The sequence below is a fragment of the Oryctolagus cuniculus genome, chromosome 1 (genome assembly GCF_051225735.1).
Source record: "Oryctolagus cuniculus isolate XC-2025 breed Fujian yellow rabbit chromosome 1, ASM5122573v1, whole genome shotgun sequence".
Lineage (NCBI taxonomy): Eukaryota > Metazoa > Chordata > Mammalia > Lagomorpha > Leporidae > Oryctolagus > Oryctolagus cuniculus.
In genome coordinates this window covers 235908153-235932545 of record NC_142867.1, presented here as the reverse complement: position 1 = coordinate 235932545, position 24393 = coordinate 235908153, and the positions used below count along the sequence as shown (strand labels likewise).

General features: G+C 68.8%; 1 protein-coding gene across 17 annotated transcripts in view; it reads left to right on the top strand.

Moving 5' to 3' along the window:
* Positions 1 to 21791, top strand: part of SARDH (sarcosine dehydrogenase) — a 45796-nt gene extending 24005 nt beyond the window's left edge. For 16 of the 17 annotated variants that reach the window (XM_070066663.2, XM_070066644.2, XM_070066666.2 and 13 more), the window contains 6 exons: positions 2384 to 2531; positions 7203 to 7296; positions 18133 to 18295; positions 18819 to 18987; positions 19608 to 19743; positions 21490 to 21791. In XM_070066663.2, coding sequence (XP_069922764.2) covers positions 2384 to 2531; positions 7203 to 7296; positions 18133 to 18295; positions 18819 to 18987; positions 19608 to 19743; positions 21490 to 21615 — 836 coding nt within the window. In that variant the 3' untranslated portion in view covers positions 21616 to 21791. The remainder of the gene's footprint in view (positions 1 to 2383; positions 2532 to 7202; positions 7297 to 18132; positions 18296 to 18818; positions 18988 to 19607; positions 19744 to 21489) is intronic. The other variant, XR_016226595.1, reaches the window with a different exon arrangement.
* Positions 21792 to 24393: the final 2602 nt, after the last annotated feature.

The following is a 24393-nucleotide window of genomic DNA, read 5'->3' as shown; positions in this document are numbered from 1 at the left end:
AGGATCACGGCACACATGAACCCCGTGTGCGTGTTTATGTGTGCTTACGCGTGCATACATGATGTAAGTGCACATGTGTGAGCACACATGTGGCGTGTGTTCATGTATGTATGTGATGTGTGTGCACACACGTGTGTGGGTATGCATGTGTGTGCGTGCCTTGTAGGGTGGTGTGTTGTGCATGCATGTGTGTGCGCACACGTGTGTGTGGGTATGCATGTGTGTGCGTGCCTGTGCAGTGTGGTGTGTTATACATGTATGCACGTGTGCACACACGTGTGCATGGGTATGCATATGTGTGCACACACGTGTGCGCGGGTATGCGTGTGCGCACACACGTGTGCGTGGGTATGTATGTGTGCACACACACGTGTGCATGCGTGTGTGTATGTGTGTGCACACATGTGTGTGGGTATGCATGTGTGTGCGTGCCTGTGCACTGTGGTGTGTTGTGCATGCATGTGTGCTTGCATGTGTGTGTGCACACACGTGTGCGTGGGGCAGCTGGGACGCTGTCCCAAGCCCGTGTCCCCGGCCCTCGGCTCCTCTGGGCTCCTGTGCCTGCGCATTCCACGTGTGAGGCGGGGCCGTGCTGGTCCAGCTGGTGCCTGGTGGGCTTTTGTCCTGTGGACGCCATCCCCCGCCCTGCGGGCCGGTGTCGTGGTTCTGCCCATTTTACGGATGGACAGACAGCTGCAGAGAGGTAAGGCCTGTGTGGACGGGACATCAGGCCCTCCTGCCGACCCTCGGGGTCCGGAGCCTCCATGCAGGAGGCCACCCTGGCCGCAGGGAGACTGGAGGAGGAACTGCCCGGCGGTTCCCGGGCACCGTCGAGGGCACGGGCCTCTGAGCTGCTGTGTGGAGTTGGGGTGGGGCAGGAGGACTTCCTGGAGGAGGTGGTGTTCGTGCTGTGTCGGGGGTCAGCTCAGGTTCTGCAGAGGCAGCCGTGAGGGTGAGGGTCCCGGGGGGCCGGTGCCTGGCCCAGGATCAGAGCTGAGAGGGCAGGGCCCTCGGGCAGCCGCGAGGGGCGGCAGGGCTGACGGGGATGGTTTTGCCAGGCAGTTGAGGGCTGGGCGGAGGGGTTGGGGCGTGACGGGGGAGGCTGGGGCAGTAAGGGCACAGGCGGAACTTCCCAGCCTGGGAGGCTGTGGCTGGGCCAGGGCCTCTTGGGACACAGTGGGAGGGGGAGGTGGGGGCCGTGGTGACACCAGGGCACAGCCTGAGTGACCAGGGCTGGGAGCTGTCGGCCCAGGAGGGCTCCCTGGAAGCTGTGGACTTCGGGCTGTGTGTGCAGGGATGAGCCTGGGGGAGCAGAGAGCACATGGGATGTGGTGACAAGGGCGGGAGGCCCCAGAGCCCGCCTGGACGGGGGTGTAAGGTGGTAAAGACGGAGACCCGCTGCGGGGGTGAGGCAGAGGGAGGCAGGGCCCAGCCCCGTCTGCCCCGCCTCACCCTGCCTCCTGGTGTGTGTGGGGGTACCCAAGTAGGTGTCCGGCTGCCTCTCCTGCTGCAGGACTTCTGGGGCGGGGGAGGGTCCGAGTGTGGCCAGGGGAGGGTCCGAGTGTTGAGGGTCCCGGCTGCAGTCCCATTGCACAGATGGAGAAACTGAGGCTCAGGGACTTGCCCAGGGAGCGGTGCTGCCAAGTGGGGAGCCCTGTGGGAATTCACAAGAGGGGGCGGCGGTCGGGGAGAGGAGGTCTGAAGCAGCCCCACCCCCGCCCCTGCCGGGGCTGCCCCCCACCCCCCAGAGGGATTCAGGGGTTCCCGGCCCACCCCAGGCACGGGTGAGTTACAGTCACCGCGCCTCCGTGGGTTCGTTGAGCCCTGAAGGACAGGTGGGAAGGTGGACGGCCGGGCCCGTGTGCAGGGCGGAGGCGGGCTCCAGGCGCGGGCCCTGCACTGGCGGTGTGGCCCAGTGGGCGCCTCACGGCCCTGGAGCCAGCAGATGGGGTCCCTCTCCCAACCAGTGGCAACCGCCTGCACGTCGGTCATTTCCGACCCCCGCGGCGAGGGTGGGTCAGCGTCCAGGAGGGGCTGCGGGGCTGTTGCCCGAGACCCAACGCAGCCTGGCCCGGCCGGTCCTGTGTGGCCAGGGCAGGACGCACGGACAGCTGTGGCTGGGGACACCGGGGCCAAGTGAGGGCCAGTGGGGCCATCGAGGTTGTCGGGGAAGAGCGGTTGTCCAGGGCAGCCCACTCGGGCTGTGGAGGCAGCGCCCACTCCTCCCGGGACACCCGTCTCCGGCACGGGCAGCCCTCGGGGCCCCCAGCTGTCCCCCAGTGCCCGGCTGGGACTCCAGGGCTCCCTTCCAGAGAAAGGTCCTTCGTTTTCTCAGCCGGAGGCCCCTGGAGCTCTGGGCTGAGGCCGGGTACGTGTCTTCCAGGGCATGGCTACTACCTGGCCGTGGGCGGGGCCGTGGCCCAGCACAACTGGTCCCACATCACCACCGTGCTGCAGGACCAGAAGCTGCGCTGCCAGCTCATCGACGGCTCCGCGGACCTGGGCCTGATCAGCATCCAGGGCCCAGCCAGGTGAGGGGGGCCCGGCGGACCTGGGCCTGGTCAGCGTGCAGGGCCCAGCCAGGTGAGGGGGGCCCGGCGGACCTGGGCCTGGTCAGCGTCCAGGGCCCAGCCAGGTGAGGGGGGCCCGGCGGACCTGGGCCTGGTCAGCGTGCAGGGCCCAGCCAGGTGAGGGGGGCCCGGCGGACCTGGGCCTGGTCAGCGTGCAGGGCCCAGCCAGGTGAGGGGGGCCCGGCGGACCTGGGCCTGGTCAGCGTGCAGGGCCCAGCCAGGTGAGGGGGGCCCGGCGGACCTGGGCCTGGTCAGCGTGCAGGGCCCAGCCAGGTGAGGGGGGCCCGGCGGACCTGGGCCTGGTCAGCGTCCAGGGCCCAGCCAGGTGAGGGGGGCCCGGCGGACCTGGGCCTGATCAGCATCCAGGGCCCAGCCAGGTGAGGGGGGCCCGGCGGACCTGGGCCTGGTCAGCGTCCAGAGCCCAGCCAGGTGAGGGGGGGCCGGCCCCTGGGCGCACCCGGACCCCAGCGGGAGCCCGGGCAGAGCCACTTCCCGACCTGGGTGGGACATCCCACGTCAGTGGCTGTTGCGAACCCCAAGATGCCGCGCAGGGAAGCACGGGCGCCCTCTGCACCCGCGGGGAATGGGCTCCAGGCCCCCTCCCCGGGTGCTCAGGTCCCTTGGGGGGAGGGGCAGTGTCTGCCCGGAGCCCTCACCCCTGCACCGGGCACGGGGGTCGTCTCTGGGTTTGCGACTGCTTCGGGAGCGGCGTCGGGGAGGGACGCCTGCCCGTGCTCCTTAGACTCGTGTCTTCCGTCTGCGACGCTGAGCTCTGTGTGGACCCCGTGGGGGAGGGCACTGCCTGTCACCCCCAGCGTGTGGACCAGACGGAGCGTCATGGGGAAGCCCCATCAGGACTCCTGGGTCCGGGGAGGGGCCCCGGGGTCTCCAGGTCATCTCTGGGCCGGCATCTCTCAGTGGTCACAGGCTCCTCCTGCAGTGATGGGTGTGTGGGCGGGGCAGCCGCCCGTAAGTAGCTACTGAGCCCTGCTCCCCACCCCTGAGGAATCGGGGCCCTGCGAACACCCTCGGGTGCTCAGAAGCGAGTGAGGCACCAGGCCCCCGGGCAGGTGTGGGCTTCGGAAGGTCCCGCCGGCCATGCTTTGGAGCGTGGGCGCCGACGGGAGGCACAGCCCTGGCCAGGGCTCCCGTCCTGGGGATGCCCTCTGGGCTGCTCTCGGCTGTTGGTTGTCGATGAAGAAATGGAGGCCTGGAGAGGTAGAGACCGTTGCCCAACGTCTCACAGCCAGCAGGTGCAAGAGCCAAAGGGGAGGTGGGCCCAGCCTTGCCCCCGCCCCGAAACCCCCGGGGAAGCTCCATCTGGTCCTGGTGTTCACACCCAGCCATGGCCCGGCTCATCCCAGGGTGCCCTGGTGGGGACTGCAGGGTGGGGGGCTGGGGAGAAGGCGCTGCGCTCAGGGCAAGGGGGCGCCGCAGTCCTGGGAGGCGGCAGAGGCGGCAGCTGGGTGCCAGGGGAGGCCTGGGAGCGGGCCGGGCTCTGCTCCTGGAACCGCCTGCCGCACATGCTCCAACAGGGCGCAGCGTGTCTGGTGGCGGCCCCGGCAGCTGGGGGGCCTCCGAGATCCCCAGCCCCTGTGCGCTGACCCTGCTGTGGGCAGCTGGGCTGCGAGGCGCCCAGCTGAGCCCCGGACCCGAGGGTGCTGTCCCAGGCTGTGAGTGACATGGGTCTGTCTTCACGCATCACCGCCTTGATCCTGATCGCCGAGGGCCACCTGCTGGCTGCGTGGTGACCAGGGCATGCGCGGCTCGAGAGCTCTGACCCTGGGGGCTTCTGCGAAGGCTTGGCCTGGGGCTGCCCTCGAGTGCCGACTGCTGAGGAGTGGGTGAGGGGTCGAGCCTGGAGCTCTCTGGGGGCACAGGGATGCCGGCAGAGGAGGCAGCAGGGGCAGAGGCCCCAGGGCAGGCGTGAGCCGGGCGTGTCCAAGGCAAAGCTTTGATGCCGGTATGGAGCAGGGCGGAGCTTCGTGCTCGGAGGTCCTGAGGGCCCAAAAGCTGCTCTCTCGGGGGACGGGCTGGGGTCGGGAGGCGGCTCCGAGGCCAGGTGCAGCAGGGGTTCCCCGGGGGAGCCACGGCTGTGTCCCTGTGTTTTGGGGGTTGCATGGCTGTGGCAGCTTGGAGTGGTTCTGGGGAAGAGGGGGTGCGTGTATGTGGGAGGGAGCAGGGGGAGGAGCTGCAGCGCGGGGGGCGGGGAGCTGGCACTCGGGGCTCTCACGCGGGGACCCTGCCCGGTCTCGGTTCCCACTTCTCCCCTGGGGCAACAGAATGGGGGCCAGGACCCGGGGACCTGGCCAGGACTGGGACTGTTTGGTGGGGATGGGAGCGACAGGGTGCTGGGCAGACAGAGGACGGCACCACCCGGGGACAGCAGCCTGCTCTGGCCTGGTTAGGTGACAGCTTCCAGGCCCAGGGCAGAGGGCAGCTCAGCGCCCTGCTGATTCTCAGTGCCGCCGCGGTGTGTGTGCCCAGGTTGGGCCCGGGGCTCGTGTGGGAAGCTCTGGCAGCCCCGCATGAGCCGCTGTCTGATAGCAGTTTCTGGCACTGTTCCCTAACCAGGGCTGGGGTGGGGGTGGGGGCCCCCTACGGCAGCCACTAAGCTGAGCGTGGCTTTCGAGCCTCTGAAAGGTGGCTCGTGTGGCTGCATTTTTAATTGAAAAAGTTGTTTTAAAATTTGTTCACTTATTTGAAAGGCAGAGTGAGAGAGAGAGAGTTGGGGGAGGAGTGAGAGAGAGCTTCCATCGGCTGGTTCGCTTGGCACACGGCTGCAGCAGCCAGGGCCAGGCAAAGCCAGGGCCAGGAGCTCCGTCTGGGTCTCCCTCGTGGGTGGCAGGAACCCAAGTTCTTGAGCCATCGCTTGCTGCCTCCCAGGAGCGTTTGCAGGAAGCTGGACCTGAGGGGGAGGCAGGACTTGAACCCAGGCACTCTGATAGGGGACGTGGGCATCGCATGCGGCTCAACCTGCCGCCCGTGGTTCACTGTTAGGAACTTGGGGTTACACTGCCTGGCATGGCAGGCGGAGACTGGGTGCACAGCACAGGGCAGGTGGAGACCGGGTAGGGGCACGGCACAGGGCAGGAGGAGACCAGGCGGGTGCACGGCACAGGGCAGGAGGAGACTGGGTGCACAGCACAGGGCAGGCGGAGACCGGGCGGGTGCACGGCACAGGGCAGGTGGAGACCGGGCGGGTGCACGGCACAGGGCCAGCGGGCGCGGTTCAGTGACTACCAGTGGGTGTTCTGTGTTCTCCGGCACACTCAGCCCTGTGAACCGGGACCCTGAGCCGCTCAGCAGGAGGAAGCTGAGGGTGACAGAGGCCTGGGTCCCCGCCCCTCGGGCTGTCCGCTCTTTCCTTGAGGAGGGTTGGCCTCCCGCAGCCCCAGCCAGGCCCGGTAAACCGGGCGTCTGGATCTAGGGTTTGGCTTGGGTCAGAGCCCCTCAAGGGCTTGGCCCCGGGCGGCGGCCCCAGGCTTGTCCCACCGTGGGGAGGCCTGGGGCTCCCTTCCCGCCCCCCCCCCCCGCCCGGCTGCAGAGAGCAGGTGTGAAAGCCGCGCGTGCTCTCCAGGGGCTGCGTGCGTGGGCACGGGGGTTATGTAAGGCGCCTGGCAGGCTGCCCGGCACCGAGCACCACAGGCTGGTGTGGGTGGCAGCTCCCAGCACGGTGGGGGTGGGGACAGGGTTGGCAGCCCTTGTGAGCCAAGGCCACCCCGCAGCCCTGGAACCACCGGGACCCCAAGCTGCGGAAGGGGGGCCTGGCTCCCGCTGCTGTGCCAAGTCCTTCTTACCGAGTGCCCCCTGTGCCAGGCGTGTGGGGTGGGGGAGGGAGAGCCACCCTGGCCAGGCGCACTGCAGCCCTAACCAGGGTGCCTGGTCGGGACTCGGGAGTCTGGGAGGGCTTCCTGGAGGAATGACTGATGAACCAAGGGCTTAGGGGTGACCAAGGCTCAGGTGTGGGCAGAGCGGTGTGCGAATGTGGAGGGAGGGCAGCAGGCACAGAGCCAGGTCTCCAGTAACTCAGCAGGGCCAGAGGCTGCCGGGCGCCGTGGAGTGCGTCCTGTGCTGGGAGCAGTCGGGCCCTGGGGCTGGCCCTGCCCTCGGGCACCTGCGTCCACTGGGAGGGGTGAGGGCAGGAGCAGAGCCAGCATCAGCCCTCAGCCCCACTGGGAGGGGGATGCAAGGCCGGGGAGGGGGCCAGAGCGGGGCGAGGTCAGAGCAGGAGCTGCTTGGCTGGGGGCTGGGGGCGGCCAGGATCTGCCCCGACCCAGTGACCCAGTGTCACCCTCACAAGTCACTTTGTGGCCCTGGGGCCAGCTGCTGTAGCTGGCTGGTGGTGACCCCGTTGGAGGCCAGAGCTCCGTGTGGGTCGTGAGTGTCTCTGGGTGGTGGGATTCAGGGGTGTCCACTGGCTGGTTAGCTGCCCTGCCTCAGTTTACCCGAAAGAGGCGGGACCCTGGCCGAGCCTGTGCCGGCTCTGCTGGTCCCCAGCGTGGCCCTGTGGACAGGCACTGCCTCACCTGCTCCCCGCGGCGTGGACACCGAGTTGATCAGGAGCCGCCCGCCCCGCAGGCGTGCCGGGAGTGCCGCCGGCCGCCGCCGACCCGGTGCTCTTTCCCGCAGCCGGGCCATTCTCCAGGAGGTGCTGGACACGGACCTGAGCAACGAGGGCTTCCCCTTCTCCACCCACAAGCTGGTGAGAGCCGCCGGGCACCTGGTAGGTACCAAGCCACTGCCCTCTGGGCCCGACGCCGAGTGGCCTTGGGGAAGTCCCTCTGCCCCCTGGGCCTTGTCCCCAGCTACGAGGTGCAGACCGGGGAGGCCAAAGAGCCCTGCCCACAGGCTGCTGGGGGCTGGGAGGGGATCTTGAAGTATTTCTGCCCTCCCCGTGCAGGGCGCGTGCTGGAGACCCCGCCCCTCGCATGGCGTGCCCCTCCTCCCAGGAGCAGTGTGCCTGCCCAGGGTGTGTGGGTGTGGCCATCTTTCCCTCTGCCTCCCTCAGAAGTAACGGGGCTATGGTCAGCTGAGCTGGGGGACCCCCCCACCGCCCACCCACAGGTGGAGCCCGGCCAGTCCCTGCAGTGCACCTGCACACCAGGGTCAAGTCCCCTTGTGGGGCTGTGGGCGGGGCTGGCCCCAGGCCCGGGGTGGGGTCCTGGGCCAACTCCAGTCGCTCTTCCAGCCTCAGTTTCCCTGTTGGGAAAGAGGTTGCGATGTCCAGTGGTGCCCAGCCCTGCCTCCCCATCGAGGGCCTCTCCGGCACGTTTCAGCCCCGGGCTCGTCCGCGTCTCCCCACAGTGGTGGTGGTGGGGTCTCCTCTTGGAGGTCTCAGCCCCAGCTCAGTGGACGCTGGGGTTAGCACGTCGAAGGCCCGTGTTTGGCGTCCTGGGGGTCAGCAGCTCCCTGGCCTCTGCCCACCACGTGCAGGCTGCACCCGCTTTGGCACAGAGGACGAGTGTCCAGGCAGGTCCCTGCGGGCCAGTGACGGCAGCAGCTGGGGCCCAGGCAGAGTTCAGAGGCCACTGGCTTAGGTGGCAAGTCCGGTCAGGAAGCCAGGGGGCTGTAGTGGGGGCTGGGGGCGCTGGGGGCTGGCCAGGAATGCGGGGAGGAATGTCAGGAGCGGGGCCTGGCGCCCTGGGGCCTGGGGTGGAATCGGTGTCTGTTGGTAAATAATAAACCAAGCGGTGATGCTGGGGCGGCCTCCGCAGGAGGAGATAAAGGGGCCCAGGCCCAGCGCTGTCCCCCCCCCCCCGCGGGCTGCACTGGGGCAGGAAGCACCCCCCCGCAGGCTGCACTGGGGCAGGAAGCACCCCCCGCGGACTGCACTGGGGCAGGAAGCCGGGGCTGCCTCTGTCTAGCTTGCTTCCTGTCGCCTGCAGGGACCAGAGAGGGCCGGCGCGCTGAGCACTGCACAGCCAGAGCTGGGGTGGCTGCACCCCATTCTGTGGGGGCTGGGTTCTGAGTTGTGGGGGGGGCTCGAGGAGGCTGGGGGGGCCCAGCAGCTGCCCGGTACCAGCTGCCTCCCCCACCCCCGGGCCAGCCCACTCCAGCCCTTGCTGCTTCCTGAGCCGGGCTGGTGCCTTCCTGGCAGCCGCTTCACCTGCGAGGCGCAGGGGCCAGGCCGGGCTCCGAGGAGCTGACGTGGGGGTGCACTTGCAGGCTGCCTGTCCCTGGGGTCCCCGAGAGGGCCGTGCTCTTGCTGGCCTGGAGGGAGTTCTGTCGCTGCAGTCAGCCCCAGCCTGCCCTGGTCATTTGCAGGTGTTCCTGTCCCCCCTCTTCAGCTCTCTGTGTGCCTGGTGCTGACCCAGCTCTCCAGGGGGCTGAGCTGACCAGGGCCTGGAGGTGGGAGGTCACTCTCGGACACGGGGAGGGCTTCTGGCATCCACATCAGCCACGCTGCCCTGGTGAGGCTGTCGGGGGGTCTGCACCGGAGGCCAGCCCACCGGGAGAGCAGCGGGGCCCGATCAGGGCTGCCGACCAGCCGCCTCCCACGCCCACACCTCCCCCAGCCATTCCGGACTCGGGGGGGGGCAGTGCTCACACCTTCTCCTCTGGACTTCAGGGTCGGCCCCCAGCGCGGGGCGTCCTTGCCCGGCTCTAGAACTCGTTCTGGAGCCGCTGGCTGGGGGCCCGTGGGTGCCGGACTCGGGCTGGGGTTGGGCAGCGCAGCCTCGTCCCTCCAGACGCCCACCTGCTGGGGTTGGAGCCCAGGGAGGAGCCAGAGCAGCCCAGGCTGCAGGGGCGGGGCCCCGGGCCGCGGCGAGTGGTGCTCACCGGCTCAGGAGCCCGCAGGGAAGTGAGGCCTGCGGGGGTGTCCCGGGAGGGAGACGGAGCCCTGGCGAGAGAGAGATGTGCTCAGGACGCTCGGCCAGGAGCAGCGTGGCCCCTGACGGGGGCGGGACTGGGCGGCTGGCCCCACGCTTGCTGGGGGGCCCCTGTGTGCGTCTCCTGGCCCCTCGTCAGGACACGAGGGACACACGGCTGTCGTGGTAAGGGGAGCTCCTCCCCACCCCAGCCGAGCTCAGCCGTCGCCCCCTGCTGACAGCAGCGCCCCTGCACAGCCCCCAGGAAGAGCAGTGGTCTAGGAGCCGGCCCTGCAGGCTCAGTCGTGTGCTAAGGCCCTGCACACCGTGGGACCGAAACCCCACACTTGGCGGGAATGCGGCGACAGCAGCTGCTCCTCCCTCTTCCTTCTGGCCCTCGCTGCCACGTGTTGGGAGGACCCCGCTCCCCGGGAAGTGGGGGAGTGAGGCGCAGCTGGGGTCCCGGGGACAGTGGCCGGCCAGGGAGTCCTGCCGTCGGCAGCCACCACCCCCCGCCCCACTCAGGGCACAGGGGCCAGGGCTTGGTCCCCGGGAGTGTTGTGCTTTTCGCCGGCCCCCGGGTCATCTCTCAGGCCCAGGTCACATTCCTGGGCGGTCCGAGCCTGGGACACGAAGGCTTCCTGTTCTCCGGGCTGGCCGCTGCCCCGGTCCCATGAGGCCTCACTGGCTGGGGTGGGGGGAGCCGGGGTGGGGGGAGTCAGCCGCAGGCCCTGGGGCCCTCGGGGACAAAGCCTGCCCCTCAGCCCGGGGCCCAGCCGGCTGAGGGGCAGCGTGTGGTTCCTCGGTGCCCCCCACCCCACCCCGAGGCTGCCGTGTCCGGCTCCCCCTCTGGGCTGACCACAGGTTCTGCGCGTATCAGAGAGCGCTTCACAGCCTCCTAACACCAGTGTCTCTGGCTGACTTGAACCACGTGCGGTGCAGAGAACCCTGGGCCAGAGCGTGGGGCCGGCCAAGTATTTATAGAAGACGGGCTGGGCTCCCGCCAGCCAGCTGCGGGGTGGAATGTGTGCCTGCACCGGCAGTGTCGGCACGGCCAGAGGCCGAGAGGCAGCGTGGGGACGCCGGGCTGGGCGCCAAGGGCTGCGGCCGGATGGACGACCCGGGCCCCCAGCGTGCGGGGCTGCTGTCTTACCGTAATTGTTCTCCAAGTCGCTTGGATCTGCCCCAGGCTTCCAGCATCCTCGGGTTCCTAGAGGGGAGAGGGAGATGGGAGGAGCCGTTGGCTCTGCAGCCAGCGCACCAGCTGTCCCCGCTGCTCCCCGATCCCCGGCCTCCAGGCCAGCGAGGCTGCGGTGGGGGCGCCGCTCTCCCGGAGGCCAGACGCGGCGTCCCCGGCGCCTCGGCCCGGGACGGGTCCTTCCGGTGGAGCAGCGGGCACCAGGGTCAGAGGCGCGGCGATAAAGGGATTGTCTCCTGAAAATTAATTGAGGCCAGGAGGAAATTGAGTGTCCCTGATGTGAGAGGTGCGTGCTGCGGTGCCGCGGGGGCCGCTGGGCCCTGGCCGCCCAGGTAGGGGCGCAGGGGGACGCGTCCTGCTGGCCGAGCGTGTGCCTGCCTGCCCGGCGCAGCCACTGCCGGGAGACGCGCTTTGCGGAGCCCGTGAGAGTTTGCTGAGGCCCGAGACGGCCAGGACGTGAGCAGCGCGCTCTGTGACAGCCAGGAAAGGCGGGCTGGTGACCACAGGGCCCTGCCCACAGGAGGCTGGGGGCTCGGAGGGGAGCGAGGAGGCGTTTCCCGCCCTCCCCGAGCCGGGCACGTGTGTTCCCTGCTGCAATCAGGCTGTCGGCGCTGGGGTCGTGGCCGTGAGTTCAGCAAAGCGGGCGGCCATGAGACTGAGTGACCCTGGGGCGTGGGCTCCAGGGTTCCCACGTGCCTCGAGGGCCACCCAGGTCCTTTCTCCCCAGGGAACCCTCTGCGCACCACTGTCTCCGTCTGGCTGCACACGGTTCCTCCTGGGGGGACCCAAGGCTCTCACCATCGGCTTGAAACCCCGGGCGCCAGGGGCAGGGTGGCCGACGAGAAGGTGCCTTCCGCGGGCGCCTGGGTGGTCTTTGCCAGACGCGCGTCCCTGCAGGCTGGGAGACAGGCCCCGGGGGAGGGCCAGCTCCCGGGAAGCCGCTCTGATCCTCAGTGAGGTTGACAAGCTTGCAGTGCGGTTGGAGCAGCGCACACTCCCCCTGTTCTTACACTTGGAGCGTTAGTTCCCTGTCACTCTCCCCCCATCACCGAGATCACCACCCTCACCACGGCTGGCATGACCACCGCCGATACCACATCACCACAGCCGCCACCACCACCACCGCCACACCAGTCCCATCGTCAGATCCACAGCCGTCATTTGCCACCCCCACTGACTGCGACCCTGACCGATGGGGAGCGTGGGCCCCCCTCCCAGTGGGGTGTGTTGCGAGCAGGGAGATCTTGCGTGTCTCCAGTGGGCTTGACAGACGAAGCCCCTCCACTCCTGCCAACTCGCTCCTCTGTCTCCTGGGGGGGACGCCTGCCCTGCGGAAAGCCACACCTGCTCTGATCACTGCTGTGTGCCCGGCACCCCGGGACCCCCACTTCTCTGAGGGTGGCCGTGTATGGGGTGCACCTGCTCTGATCACTCCTGTGTGCCTGGCACCCCAGGACCCCCACTTCTCTAAGGGTGGCCGTGTATGGGGGTGCACCTGCTCTGATCACTGCTGTGTGCCCGGCACCCCAGGACCCCCACTTCTCTGAGGGTGGCTGTGGTGGGGTACACCTGCTCTGATCACTCCTGTGTGCCTGGCACCCCGGGATCCCCACTTCTCTGAGGGTGGCCATGTATGGGGGTGCACCTACTCTGATCACTCCTGTGTGCCCGGCACCCCGGGACCCCCACTTCTCTGAGGGTGGCCGTGTATGGGGGTGCACCTGCTCTGATCACTCCTGTGTGCCCGGCACCCCAGGATCCCCACTTCTCTGAGGGTGGCCGTGTATGGGGGTGCACCTGCTCTGATCACTCCTGTGTGCCTGGCACCCCGGGACCCCCACTTCTCTAAGGGTGGCTGTGTGGAGGGTGCACCTGGAGTGTTGGGTGTTGGAAACTTGTGACGCCACCATGTGCCGACATCTAGAGAGATGGTCTGGGGGCCTGTGTCTGGGCATGCCTGCCACAGCCCCTGTGTGACACTTACCCAGACAGATGCACTCGGGGCTGGCTCTGGTGACATGTGTCCAGAGCACCCCCTAGGGTGTCCTTGGGGGTGGAACTGGGGCGGGAGTCCCAGCAGAGCTGGCCCAGAGTGGGGTGATGTTCCAGGCGCAGATCCCCCCCCCCCAGTCTGTCTTTCTCTGATGGTATCCGAGCGTAGCCTCTCCCCAGCCACCAAAGATGAGCAGAGGCGGGTGGGGGAGAGTAGGTGACAGTGTGGGGCTCAGGAGCCGAGCTGGAGGCAGCTGGCCAAACCCGCCTCTGCCAGCCCCCCCTCTCACGCCCCAGGGTGTGCTGGAACCGGCTCACACCAGCTTGTGCCAGCTGAGAGCTTAACTTGTAGGAAAACTCACGAGCAGGTTGTTAAGTCCTGGGTGCCCTGCAAACGGCCGTGGCGGGGGTGTTCACACCGAGGCAGCTGCGGCTCCGCTGAGACCCTGCTCCGGGGCTCGCCCAGCCCGCGCTCCTGCCACCGCCCCTGCTGAGCCGACACACCTGCTTGCCTCTTTCAGTGATTATCTCGTTGGGCCCGCGAGCTCCCCAGGAGCCCTGTGTCTTCCCGACTTTGTGGAGGGGGAGGCCAGAGGCCCAGATTTAACCCTGGTGGGTTTGCTTCGACCTCCAGCACCTGCCACCCGCGTGGCCCGAGTGAAGCAGGTGGCACCCACGTGACAGGAGCACCCAGGGCACTCCCTCCAGGTCTGAGGCCCCGACATCCTGCACCTCCCCAAAGGGGCGGGTCCTCGGGCCCATGCAGACGAGGGAAGGGCTGTGATGGTGTAGTGACGTCCACCTGTGCGCGGGGACGTGGGTCTCAGCCTCCCCCAGCCCCGGGCTCTCTTTTGCATCTGCTGCCATCGCGGGCTCGGAGTCGGGCCCCAGAGGGGGTCATGGCAGGCGACAGCTGTGCTGCCTCTGGGAGCCGTTCCCTCCCTCTCCTCCGCGAGCCCTCACTCCTGAGGGGCCGGGAGGGAGAGGACACCAGGCCCAGCCGCCGCACCGAGGGCCCAGCTCCAAGCCGTGATGTGTGGAGCTAAATCTGGCTGCCGATAACAGGAGGCCTGACGCCAGGGGGCAGCTCCCGCTCCCTGGGGACGGGGGTGGGGCTCTGTCTGCAGAGCTGATCCCCAGGCCCCCGTTTCCCACCAGGAGGCGGGCGCTGCTCTCCCACGTCCCTGTGCCGCCTGGCCGTCCTCGCCCCCCGGCAACCCTGCCTGGCCAGCAGTGGTTTGACCCAGAATTGCCACTCAGATCCAAGTGAGGGCCCCAGCAGGTTCCTTCTGCCGCAGTCACAGTTCATGAAAGCACCCCAAAACCCAGGGCTGACACGGCGTGCCAGGAAGCAGGGCCCAGAGCCGCTCCCCGATGGGCTGAGACCCTGAGCCTTGGGCTGGCGTGGGGGCTGGGCTGTGCACACTGAGCTCGGCCCGGGGCCTCTGGGTGGTGCGCAGTGCCGGGGCCGCCTGTGACCCATGGGAGGGGCCCCTGGATGTCTGTTGGAGCAGCGGCCTGTGGTCATCTGGGTCGGGGGCCGGGTGGTGAGCCCTGGCACAGAGGCCACCCCGAGGTGTCGGCCGGGTGGTCCACGTCTCAGGATCTGGCCTCTGGCCTCTCCCTGCTCTGTCCCTGCGTCTGTGTCTCCATCCCCCCCCGTGTCCCCTGTGTCCCTCTGTCCCTGCGTCTCCATCCCCCACCCGCTGTCCCTCGGCCTCTGCAGTCTGAGAGCCTCTGACTCATGGCCTGCCAGCGGTGGGGGTCATCTGACCTTGTTGCTGTCACCTCCTCGGGCACCTCAGTGTCTCCTCTGTCACCCTGTGAGGACACCGGGTCGGCCCTGGTGCTGCCCGCCCGCCTGTGCCGCTGCCTCTCCTCTGTGCCTGACCCCAGGGGCCCGGGACGTGCCCATCGCCCGGCCCCTGTGCGTGGGTTTGAAGCGTGGCGTTCCGTGGTGTTGAGCCGTTCACGCGGCCGGGAGGCAGATTTGCAGCGGAACTCCGTGCCCGCCCTAGGAGCTTGCTGTGGCTCCCGCCCCGCCCGGGCCACTCCGTGTCCACTCTGTGCACTCGGCTGCTCTGGGGGCCTCGTGTGAGTGGAATGCTACACGGAGTGCCCTTCTGCGTCTGTCTTAGTGCCCGGGCCCGCCAGTGTCGTAGCTGGTGTCGGAGTTTCCCACCTGCCCGCACCACGGACTCTGGCAGACACAAAGAGCCGCCATGGCAGGCAGTGGCCACGGGCGTTTGCTGCTCTGCCGGCTGCGTGGACAGCCGTGGACAGCTGTGGACAGCCATGGACAGCCATGGACGGGTTCCTCCCGGAGACCCTACTCATGGTGTCTTTGGGTTTAGCCAGAGTGCGATTGCTGGGTCAGCTGGTGGTTTTGTTTTAAGAAATGATGTCTGTCTCCCTAAGCTTTCTTTGCGAGAGATCCCCCGGCTGCCGGTTGGCTGCTCGGATCCTGCACTGGCTGGGCTGGGCCAGGCTGAAGTCAGGGGCCAGGAGCTCCATCAGGGTCGCCACGCGGTGGCATCATCCGCTGGCCCCTGGGCATCAGCAGGACGCTGGATGGGCAGCAGATGGGGGACCTGGTCCCAGGCACTCTGGTCTGGGACGCGGATGGCCCCAGCGCTGGCCGTGCCTGCTGTGCCACACGGCTGTCCCCGGATGGTTTTCTTAGTCCCCTCCTGGCTTGCTCACGGTCAGTGCGTAGAAGTGCTGCTGGTTTGTGTGCGGACTCCGCGTCCTGCTGCTTTGCCGGGTTTGTCTCTTGGTCCTAACAGTTTTGTGTGGAACACTGAGGCTGAGTGAGGAGTCGGCACAGACCCCGTGCCGGGCCCTTCGCCGGCTCTCACGGTTCTGTGACTCCATCCATTGCCGGGAGCTCACGGGGCTCTGCTTCCGCTGGAGGCTCAGCTTTAACAACATCACGTATTTATTTGGAAGGCAGAGTGACTGACAGAGAGAAAAAGATTTTCCATTTGCCGGTCCACTCCCCCAAATGACCTCAGTGGCCAGGGCTGGGCCAGGCCAAAGCCAGGAGCCTGGAACCCATCCGCCACGTGGGTAGCAGGAGCCCAGGCACTTGGGGCATCCTCCACTGAACTCCCCAGGTGCATTAGCAGGGAGCTGGATCGGAAATGGAGCAGCTGGGACTTGAACCGGTGCTCCTATGGGATGCTGGCGTCAGACAGAGGCTTACCTCTCTGTTCCTCCTCTGGAGTTTTTTTTAAATAAAGATTTATTTTATTTATTTGAAAGGGTTATAGAGAGGTAGAGACAGAAAGAGAGAGAGGTCTTCCATCCGCTGGTTCCCTCCCCAAATGACTGCAACGGCGGGAGCTGAGCTGGTCAGGAGCCAGAGCTTCTGCCGGGTCTCTCCCACGCGGGTGCAGGGCCCAAGCACCTGGGTCGTCTTCCACTGCTTCCCCGGGTCACAGCAGGGAGCTGGATCGGAAGTGGAGCAGCTGAGGCTTGAACCGACGCCCATATGGGATGCGGCGCTGCAGGCCGGGGCTTTCACCCTCTGTGCCACAGCACCGCCCCTGGAGACTCTCAGAGCGCACCTGAGCCCCTGTGCTCCTGGCGATGGCACTTGCCCTCCCCTGGTGCTCAAAGCTCTGTCGTCAGCCCACTCCTCAGGTCGGGGCACTGAGGCTGAGCGAGGCTGACCCGGGGTGGCTGGGAGCCGCTGCCCCTGCCCAGCCCTGCTTGACCTGGAGCCCAAGTTCTGATGTCCCTGTTCCCAGCCTCGTCCCCTCCGTGGGTCCCCAGTGGGAAAAAATGGGGGCTTCCTGCACCCCCTGCCTCCCGTGTCCCCGTCACAGAGCGCAGCCCCAGGGCTCCTGCCGAGGGCTCTTCCCTGCCTTGGGGGATCAGTTCTTTCTCTGGGGCCGTTTGTTCCACACCTGTGGGGGTCGGGCTGTGCCCAGGGGCGCCCTGGAGACCTGGTGGCCCTGGACTGCGTAGTGAGGAGTGGGCGTGTGCAGGGGCGCCCTGGAGACCTGGTGGCCCTGGACTGCTCGTCCCGCCCCCGCGTAGTGAGCAGTGGGCGTGCCCAGGGGCGCCCTGGAGACCTGGTGGCCCTGGACTGCTCGTCCCGCCCCCGCTTAGTGAGGAGTGGGCATGCCCAGGGGCGCCCTGGAGACCTGGTGGCCCCGGACTGCTCGTCCCACCCCCGCGTAGTGAGTGAGGAGTGGGCGTGTGCAGGGGCCCGCAGTCGGCGGATGCAGTTGGAGATGATTTCAGAACGAGGTTGGTCCGAGCCCCAGGCTGCTGCGTGGGCTGCCTGCAGCGAGCGCCGCGCTGGTGTCGGTGTCGGGGACGCCGGGGCTGCCCATGGCGTGCATTTCTCGCGTCTCCTCTGAGCTTTCTGAGGGGCCCGGGCAGACGGCAACTCGGAGCGAATCTGTGTGGCTTCAGAAGCATTCGGAACCCAGCCCTGGCGGCAGGTGCGCGGAGCCGCGGCGGGGAGTGCGGGGCAGGGGTGGAGCCTGGCGAGGCGCCGCCCTCCCCACGTCCCCTGGCCTCAAGTCCTGTCCGTGGGTTGGGGCACCCGGCTGTCACCACGTGGCTCGCGTGGTCGGGGATCGGCAGCTGGGACCAGGCCCCTCTCCTGCCTGCGCGCCGCCCGCTGCTGCCGCCGCTCGGCCTCCGCCTTCCAGCGGCCCCGGGCAGGCCCTTGCCCACCTGCGGTGCCTGTGCTGCTGGCCGGTGACCGAATCCCAGGTGTTGAGCCCGAGGCTGTCTTGAGGTCCCAGCCGTGGCCCAGGCTCAGCCGACCGAGGGGCCGTGGACCTGCTGGAGCGGGGCGGGGGGGCTCAGAGCTCAGGCGCTGCCCCTCCATGCACGTGTGGCACCGTCAGGGTGATTCCCCCCACACCCACTCTCCTGGGCAGACCCCGCTTCCCGGGGCTGACCTGGGTGGGTCCTGGAGGCTCGGGAATCAGAGCCGGCGCTCCTGACCCCGGTGTACAGACGAGGGGGCGGGCCAAGTGGAGCTCAGAGGTTTCCCGCGGCCACTGCAGGGCCCCCAGCGGCCTGCTGCGTCCTAATTTGGGGACCTGTGCCTGAGTTACTAGAAAGCAGGGTCTGGGCAGGCATCTCTAGGGGACGGCGGACTGTCCAGGGTCAGCAGGGGGCCTCATGGGGGACCCTGAGGGAGGCAGACACAGGGGTCAGGCTCCGTGAGGCTGGAGGCAGGGCTGGGGTCCCTGGGCGGGCAGGGGCGGGCAGGGGCTGGCAGGGGTGGGACGCGGCCTCCCTGAGCCTCCCAAGGGAGCCTGCCCCGGAGAGAGGGCTCCTTGGTGCCGCCCGAGGCAGCCCTGCTGCGGTCACTTGTGAGTCACTTCACTGTCGCGTCCACAAGCAGCGCTGAGGGTCGTGAGCCCGCCATCCCCTCCCCCATACCATTGCGCCTTCCTTCACCCCGGCGGCATCCAGAGCGGTTCTCGTGAAGCCCCCGTCCTGGTGGCAACTCCGGTGACGGCGGGTGGTGGGGTGGCCGGGGCCCGGAAGCCGCCATCTGGCCACCTGACCCCCGCTGCGTGTCCTGCAGGTCCGGGCCGTGCGCCTGTCCTTTGTGGGGGAGCTGGGCTGGGAGCTGCACGTCCCCAAGGCCTCCTGCGTGCCCGTGTACCGGGCTGTGATGGCCGCGGGAGCCAAGCACGGCCTGGTCAATGCCGGGTACCGCGCCATCGACTCCCTGAGCGCCGAGAAAGGTGAGTGGGGGTGTGCATGGCACTGGTGCCCGAGCTGCCCGGAGAGTGGGGGTGTGCATGGCACCAGTGCCCGAGCTGCCCGGAGGCAGAGCTGTGGCCCCGCAGCCGCCCGCCCAGCTGCCTGCCCCTACCCCATGACTCCCTCCTCGCTGCCCGCCATGCGAGCTCCCTGCAGGGTCTGGAGGTGGCCGTGGGACCCCTGCCCCTGCACACACATGGACTTGGGGGCGAGGGGACGGCTTGGTGTCACTGCTGCCACTTCCATGTGACTCGACAGCCTCACCCCTGCAGGAGGTGGAGGCCTGGCGGGGGCGGCTCCCTAGGCCCCCCTTCACAAGCCCTAGCCCCCACCTTGGTGCCCCCAGCGTCTGTGCTGATGGCCTCAGCCCATTGCTGCCCCCCACCCAGGGAGAACATTCTGGAGTCGCCCAGGTCACTCAGCAGCTCTGGGCGAGGACTCGGGGCTGGGCTGCACCCACCCTTGCCTTTGGCTGGCACTGACCCCGGCCTCCCCATCCCACAGGCTACCGGCACTGGCACGCGGACCTGCGGACGGACGACAGCCCCCTGGAAGCCGGCCTGGCCTTCACCTGCAAGCTCAGGTCGCCAGTGGCCTTCCTGGGCCGTGAGGCCCTGCAGGAGCAGCGGGCTGCGGGCCTGCGCCGGCGCCTGGTGTGCTTCACCCTGGAGGAGTGAGTGTCACACACGCTGGGCGGCCCCGGGGTGCTTGCTTCTCCCAGAACAGCGCCCTCTCCTGGCTACAGAGGGGGAAACAGGCCCTCGGGCCAGAGCCAGGTGCGGGCCCCCGAGGGGACATCCCCGCCAGGCCAGCCTGCCTCCCTGGGACGTGAGCCCCGGCCTGAGGCTGGACTCTGCGTCACCCAATGCCCCGTGTCCTGCTCCAGCTTCATCCTCACGGTGGCTGTGATGACTGAGAGGGGCCTGGCTGGGCCCCCAGAGGTCAAGGGCTGAGGGGACTCACACCAGGTCCCGCAGCAGAGGGGGAAGAGAGACCCTGGCCCAGCTTCTCCCTGTCCCGGCCGTGGGGTGGACCCCTGGGAGAGTGGGCCCGGGCCCAGGGTCTGCGGGCACCGTCTACAGCTCCTAACGGCAGAGCCTGGTTAATGAAACCCGCGCTGCACGTGGGAAGGGGCGCACCCCACGGGGCGGGCGGGGCGAGCCGTGGTGGAGCTCAGGCCCACAGAGGGGCTTCTCCCTGTGGGGGGCTCGCCTGTGGAAGCGCCGCGGCCAGAGTGGGCGTGTTTCCACCGCGAGGGCCCTGGGTCCCAGCGGCCACTGCTGCTTCTTCCAGGAAGGTGCCGCTGTTCGGCCTGGAGGCCATCTGGAGGAGCGGCCAGGTGGTGGGCCACGTCCGGAGGGCCGACTTCGGGTTCGCCATCAACAAGACCATCGCCTATGGCTACGTCCGCGAGCCCGGCGGTGGCCCCGTGAGTCCTCCCGGGCCCCACGCCGCACCTGCGCCGCACCTGGGCACCTGGGGAGAGGGAGCTCAGCCCCGGGCACAGCGGCCCAGACCAGGGCTCGGCACAGGCACAGCTGCTTCTCTTTCTGGAAGATTCTGACTTGGGCAGCAGTGGCGCGGGTCTCGGTTCCTAAAGCCGGGACCTTGGTCCCGTTTGTGCTGGGTCGGGCGATGGCTGCAGGGTGACCAGGGACCTAGCTTCTCCCCAATCCTTGTTATTCCCCTGCTCACCCCAGAGCTGCTGGCCCACGCGGCTCGATGTCCCCCACACGTCCAGGCCCCAGGCCGTGGGAGGCTGCAGTGGACAAAGCAGGCAGGACCCGAGCATGCCCCCTGGGCGCTGGTCACGGGGCCAGGACAGCCCTGGGAGGCGGGAGGCAGGCCTGGGGCCTGGCAGCTGCAGGACCTGGGGGAGCCACTGGCCTGGCTCCAGAGACTTCCTGCCTGAGCCCCCAGCCCACTGGGGGGATCCTGGGCTGCAGGTCACCTCCGGACTCAGGAGGGAGCGTGGGAGGGGCTGGCGGGAGCCGACCAGGCCCCAGGAGCTGCCCAGGAGGCTGGGCCTGTCCGCCACAGCGGGAGGGGACTCTGCAGGTCTGAGCTGGCCAGGCCGGGGCCCTGCAGGGCCTCCGTCAGCCCAGGTCCTTGTCGCACCTGCAAGTGCACGGCCAGCAGCCCCCGTGCTCCCTGCCCGGCTGGGGCTCCCACGCCACACACTGCAGCCACGCTCAGCGCCCGCGTGTCTGATTTTCTTCCTTGTTTCCAGTCCTGAGCGAGAGGGATAAGAGGGGGCTGTGCTCCCCGCCTGCCCCGGCCCCGGGTTCAAGTGCTGGACAGGAAGCACAGGCTCCTGGGGCCCACGCCGTCCTCCGCAGCCCCCAGCCCGGGCAGCGTCTGCTCCGGGGCGGCTGGCTCCCGAGGGCCTGCTGGGGGGCAGGTGGAGGCCGGGCCGTCCCAGCCGTCCGCACCCCTGCTCTGCCGCAGCTGCTGGGCTTGTGGGGTGGGGGCGGTCAGCAGGGCCTCTGTCCACATTGTGTTCTCAGCCGCTGCCCCAGGGGTCTGGATGACGGGCCAGTAGCACATGGCCCATGGGAGGTGTGTGCCCTGTGGGAGGTGTGGGAGGTGTGGGAGGTGTGTGCCCTGTGGGAGGTGTGGGAGGTGTGTGCTGTGTGGGAGAGGCATGTGCCCTGTGGGAGGTGTGTGCTGTGTGGGAGGCATGTGCCCTGTGGGCGGTGTGTGCCCTGTGGGAGGTGTGGGAGGCGTGTGCCCTGTGGGAGGTGTGGGAGGCGTGTGGGAGGTGTGTGCTGTGTGGGAGAGGTGTGTGCCCTGTGGGAGGTATGTGCTGTGTGGGAGGCATGTGCCCTGTGGGAGGCGTGTGCCCTGTGGGAGGTGTGGGAGGCGTGTGCCCTGTGGGAGGTGTGTGCCCTGTGGGAGGCATATGGGAGGCGTGTGGGAGGTGTGTGCTGTGTGGGAGGTGTGTGCCCTGTGGGAGGCGTGTGCCCTGTGGGAGGAGCCACACTGGCTGCCAGAGTTGGCCTTGCTGCACGGTGTGGGGACGTGGGGTCAGCCGGCTCAGGGGCTGGGGGCTGGGGGCTGACCCTGGGTGGGCTTCCCCACGGGGGATAAAGCGAGGCCAGGACCCCTCCCCGGAGAAGCAGGTGCAGGCCCAGCTCCCCCCCAGTAACAGGTGCCCTCCCCCGCCCGGTCGCAGGTCTCGCTGGACTTTGTGAAGAGCGGAGACTACGCCCTGGAGAGGATGGGGGTCTCCTACGCCGCCCAGGCCCACCTGAAATCCCCCTTCGACCCCGACAACAAGCGGGTGAAAGGCGTCTACTGAGGGCGCCCGTGGGGCCCAGCTGCCTGTCCCGTCCTACAGAGCCCACGCAAGCCTTGCTCCCGGGATGGGATCCGGGCCTGTGCAAACCCCAGCGCAAACCTGTGGGCGCCTCGGGGCCCGGGCCCCCTTGTCGGAAGGTCTCAGTAAACCTTGTGTGCCCGCAGGGGCGCAGGGCCCGCCTGGCTCCTCCTTTATCCCCAGCTCTGCCTGGGGCACTGAGCGGAAAGGCCTCTGAGAGCCTCCAGCCTGCACAGCAGGGAGCAGACGCGGGGCTGGGAGCCCTCCCCTGTCCCTGCCTCAGTTTCCCCCAGACCTTGCTGCTGGGGCCTGGCAGCCGCTCTGGCCGCCATGCACGAGGGCACAGCTCCTGCCCGTGGGCAGACCCTGCCCTGCTGTGCTGTGAGGCGGGGCCCCAGGCCTGCGCCCCCCCCCCCCGTGCCCCTGAGGACCCTGGCACCTGCTCTGAGTCAGGAGTGGCCCTGCCTGTCCTGCCCGGGTGGGCGAGCCCCGCTGTGCCCCTGCACACGGCCGCCTCCCTCTCCGCCCTGCGCCCTGGCTCAGGTCAGCGTTCTGAGACCTTGGGGAGCTGGGGGTCGAGCCAGCCCCGACAAAGCTCGGCCCGCGCTCTGGCCAGGCTGCCCCACAGTCCAGGGTGCAGGTGGCGCGTGCTGGGGGGGGTGTGGGAGTCGGGGCGGGGGCTGAGTGGGTGCAGGCAGTGGCTGGGGGGCCTGGGCTAGAAGGGACTGAAGCCTTGGGGTGATGTCCGGGTTACAGGCAGGCGCGGACGGGCGCGGATGGCCAGTCTGGCCCCCGTGCTCCCAGGACGCGGCCGGCACCTGCAGCCTTCCCCGCTCGCAGGCAGGCCTGGCTCGGGATGAGAGGGCCCTGGGGGGGGGGATGAGGGGGGCCGGCTTCCCAGATGGCCGGCCCGCCTCCCCCAGCTCTGTGGTCTGGCCCCAGGCCCCTGGCTCAGGGCGACCACATTCATCTTGGCCTGTCCTTGGGGGAAGGGTGGGGGAGGCCGGGTCCTGGTTCCCACCCCATGCATTCCTCGCAGCTGCAGCTGGGGCCCCCACCCCCCGCCACCGTGCAGTCTCCCCTCAGCCCCTCTGGAAGCGCGTCCTGGGGTCACCGGGGTGGGAGTGGCTCTCCCCAGTCACCCCCAGGCCACCCGCCCCAGCCAGCAAGGTCCCAGCCCGGCGAGCCGCCCTGGGCCGACTTCGGCAGACCTCTAACCCCGTGTGCCGTCCGGTCCCCTGTTTAGGAGCAGCCAGGAGCCTTGGAAGTGCCCGGGGCATGGAGGGCAGAGCCTGGCGGGCGGTGGGGAGAATGGCGTCGCCCGGCTGTGGGGTGGCGGTGGACAGGGCCCTTCTTACCCGGTCTCAGGCTCCCTCCTGCCCGGCTCGGCTGGAGCGCGTGCCCAGGCTGCCCAGGGGCTGTCGGAGGTGCCCGGTGGCACCCGGCAAGTGTTTGCCTCATAGTGAGGCCAGCACCCAGCACGGCCCCCTTCCCGCAGGCGGGGGGCAGGGGACAGGGTCCCCCCGGCAGGTTCGAGGTGCCCCTCTCCCCGGGCGGCTCGCAGCCCCGCCCCTTCCCGAGCTCGCAGACGGCTCACGTGCAGGGAGTTGGCTTGGGGCCCGGCTGCCTCCTGCACAGCCGATAAAACTGGCCATAAAAGTGGCTGAAGAGAGGCCCCGGGGCCTGACTCCGTGGTGGTGCGCAGTGAGCCATCTTGCGCTAGGGTCCTGGGGTGACCCTGACCCACCGATGAACCGGACGGGGTCATATCCCTTGTAGGCTTCGGCCACCACACCAGCAAAGGGATGGGGAGGGGGCTCAGCGCTCCTGCGCCTTCGCTCTGCCCGGGACCCGCCTCCCTGCAGCTGCCCAAGGGCTCACCCGCCGGCAGCCCACCCCCAGCCCACGGGCGATGAACAGAGGCCAGGGGCGTGCCAGGGCCAGCAGGCAGGACCCACCCGGGTTACCGTCCTCCGGGAGGTGGCGAGCAGGCTTGGAGAGGCCCCCAGGAGGAAGGGGCCCTGGCTGTGCGAGCGGGGTGGGGGCGGGGAGCTTGGCTGGCCCTTGCCGCTGTCCCCTCCCGTCCTAGAATTTGCTGGCAGCCCAGACGAGCCGGCCTCCCGAGCACACCCAGGCCTGTCTGTCGGCTGCGCGCCGCCTCCTGGTCTGCGTCCCACACTCCCTGCAGGCCCCCGTCACGGCCCCTCTCACCTCTGATTCTCCTGGTCGTGCCCCAGCCCGTTCTCAGCCCCACGGGGCCCTCAGACGCCTCCCCAGACACTGGGGGCCCTGCTTCCCCCCTCCTCACCACAGCTGTGTCCCGTGGCAGCCCACGCGGGCCCCCGTCTCCCTCTCCTGCTCTGCTTGTCCAGCCTCTCCCCCCGCTGCACCACGCTCACGCCCCCACCCCTGGCAGTACTGCACTTGGTGAGTGTCAGGCTGGGCGAGGGGCAGGGGCTGGGCTCACGGGGTCTCCAGCCTCAGGAGCAAAAGGGCCTGGGGTGGCTGCAGGGGGCGTGTGCAGGCGGTTACCTGGGTTTGTCGGAGCAGGGAGCAGGGTGGCCCTGGGGCTCAGCGTCCCCCTGCCCTGCGGGCTGGAGCACTCGACAGCTGGGGAGGTGGGCAAAGAGTCTGCCCCAAGCCCGTTCTCCGCCGCGCCACTTGGGACCTGGGGGCTTTGGGGGTGGCTGGGAGGGGGCTGCAGGCCACACACAGGCTGAGGGATGATCCTGGCCTACCCTGCCTGGAAGTCTGCCCACA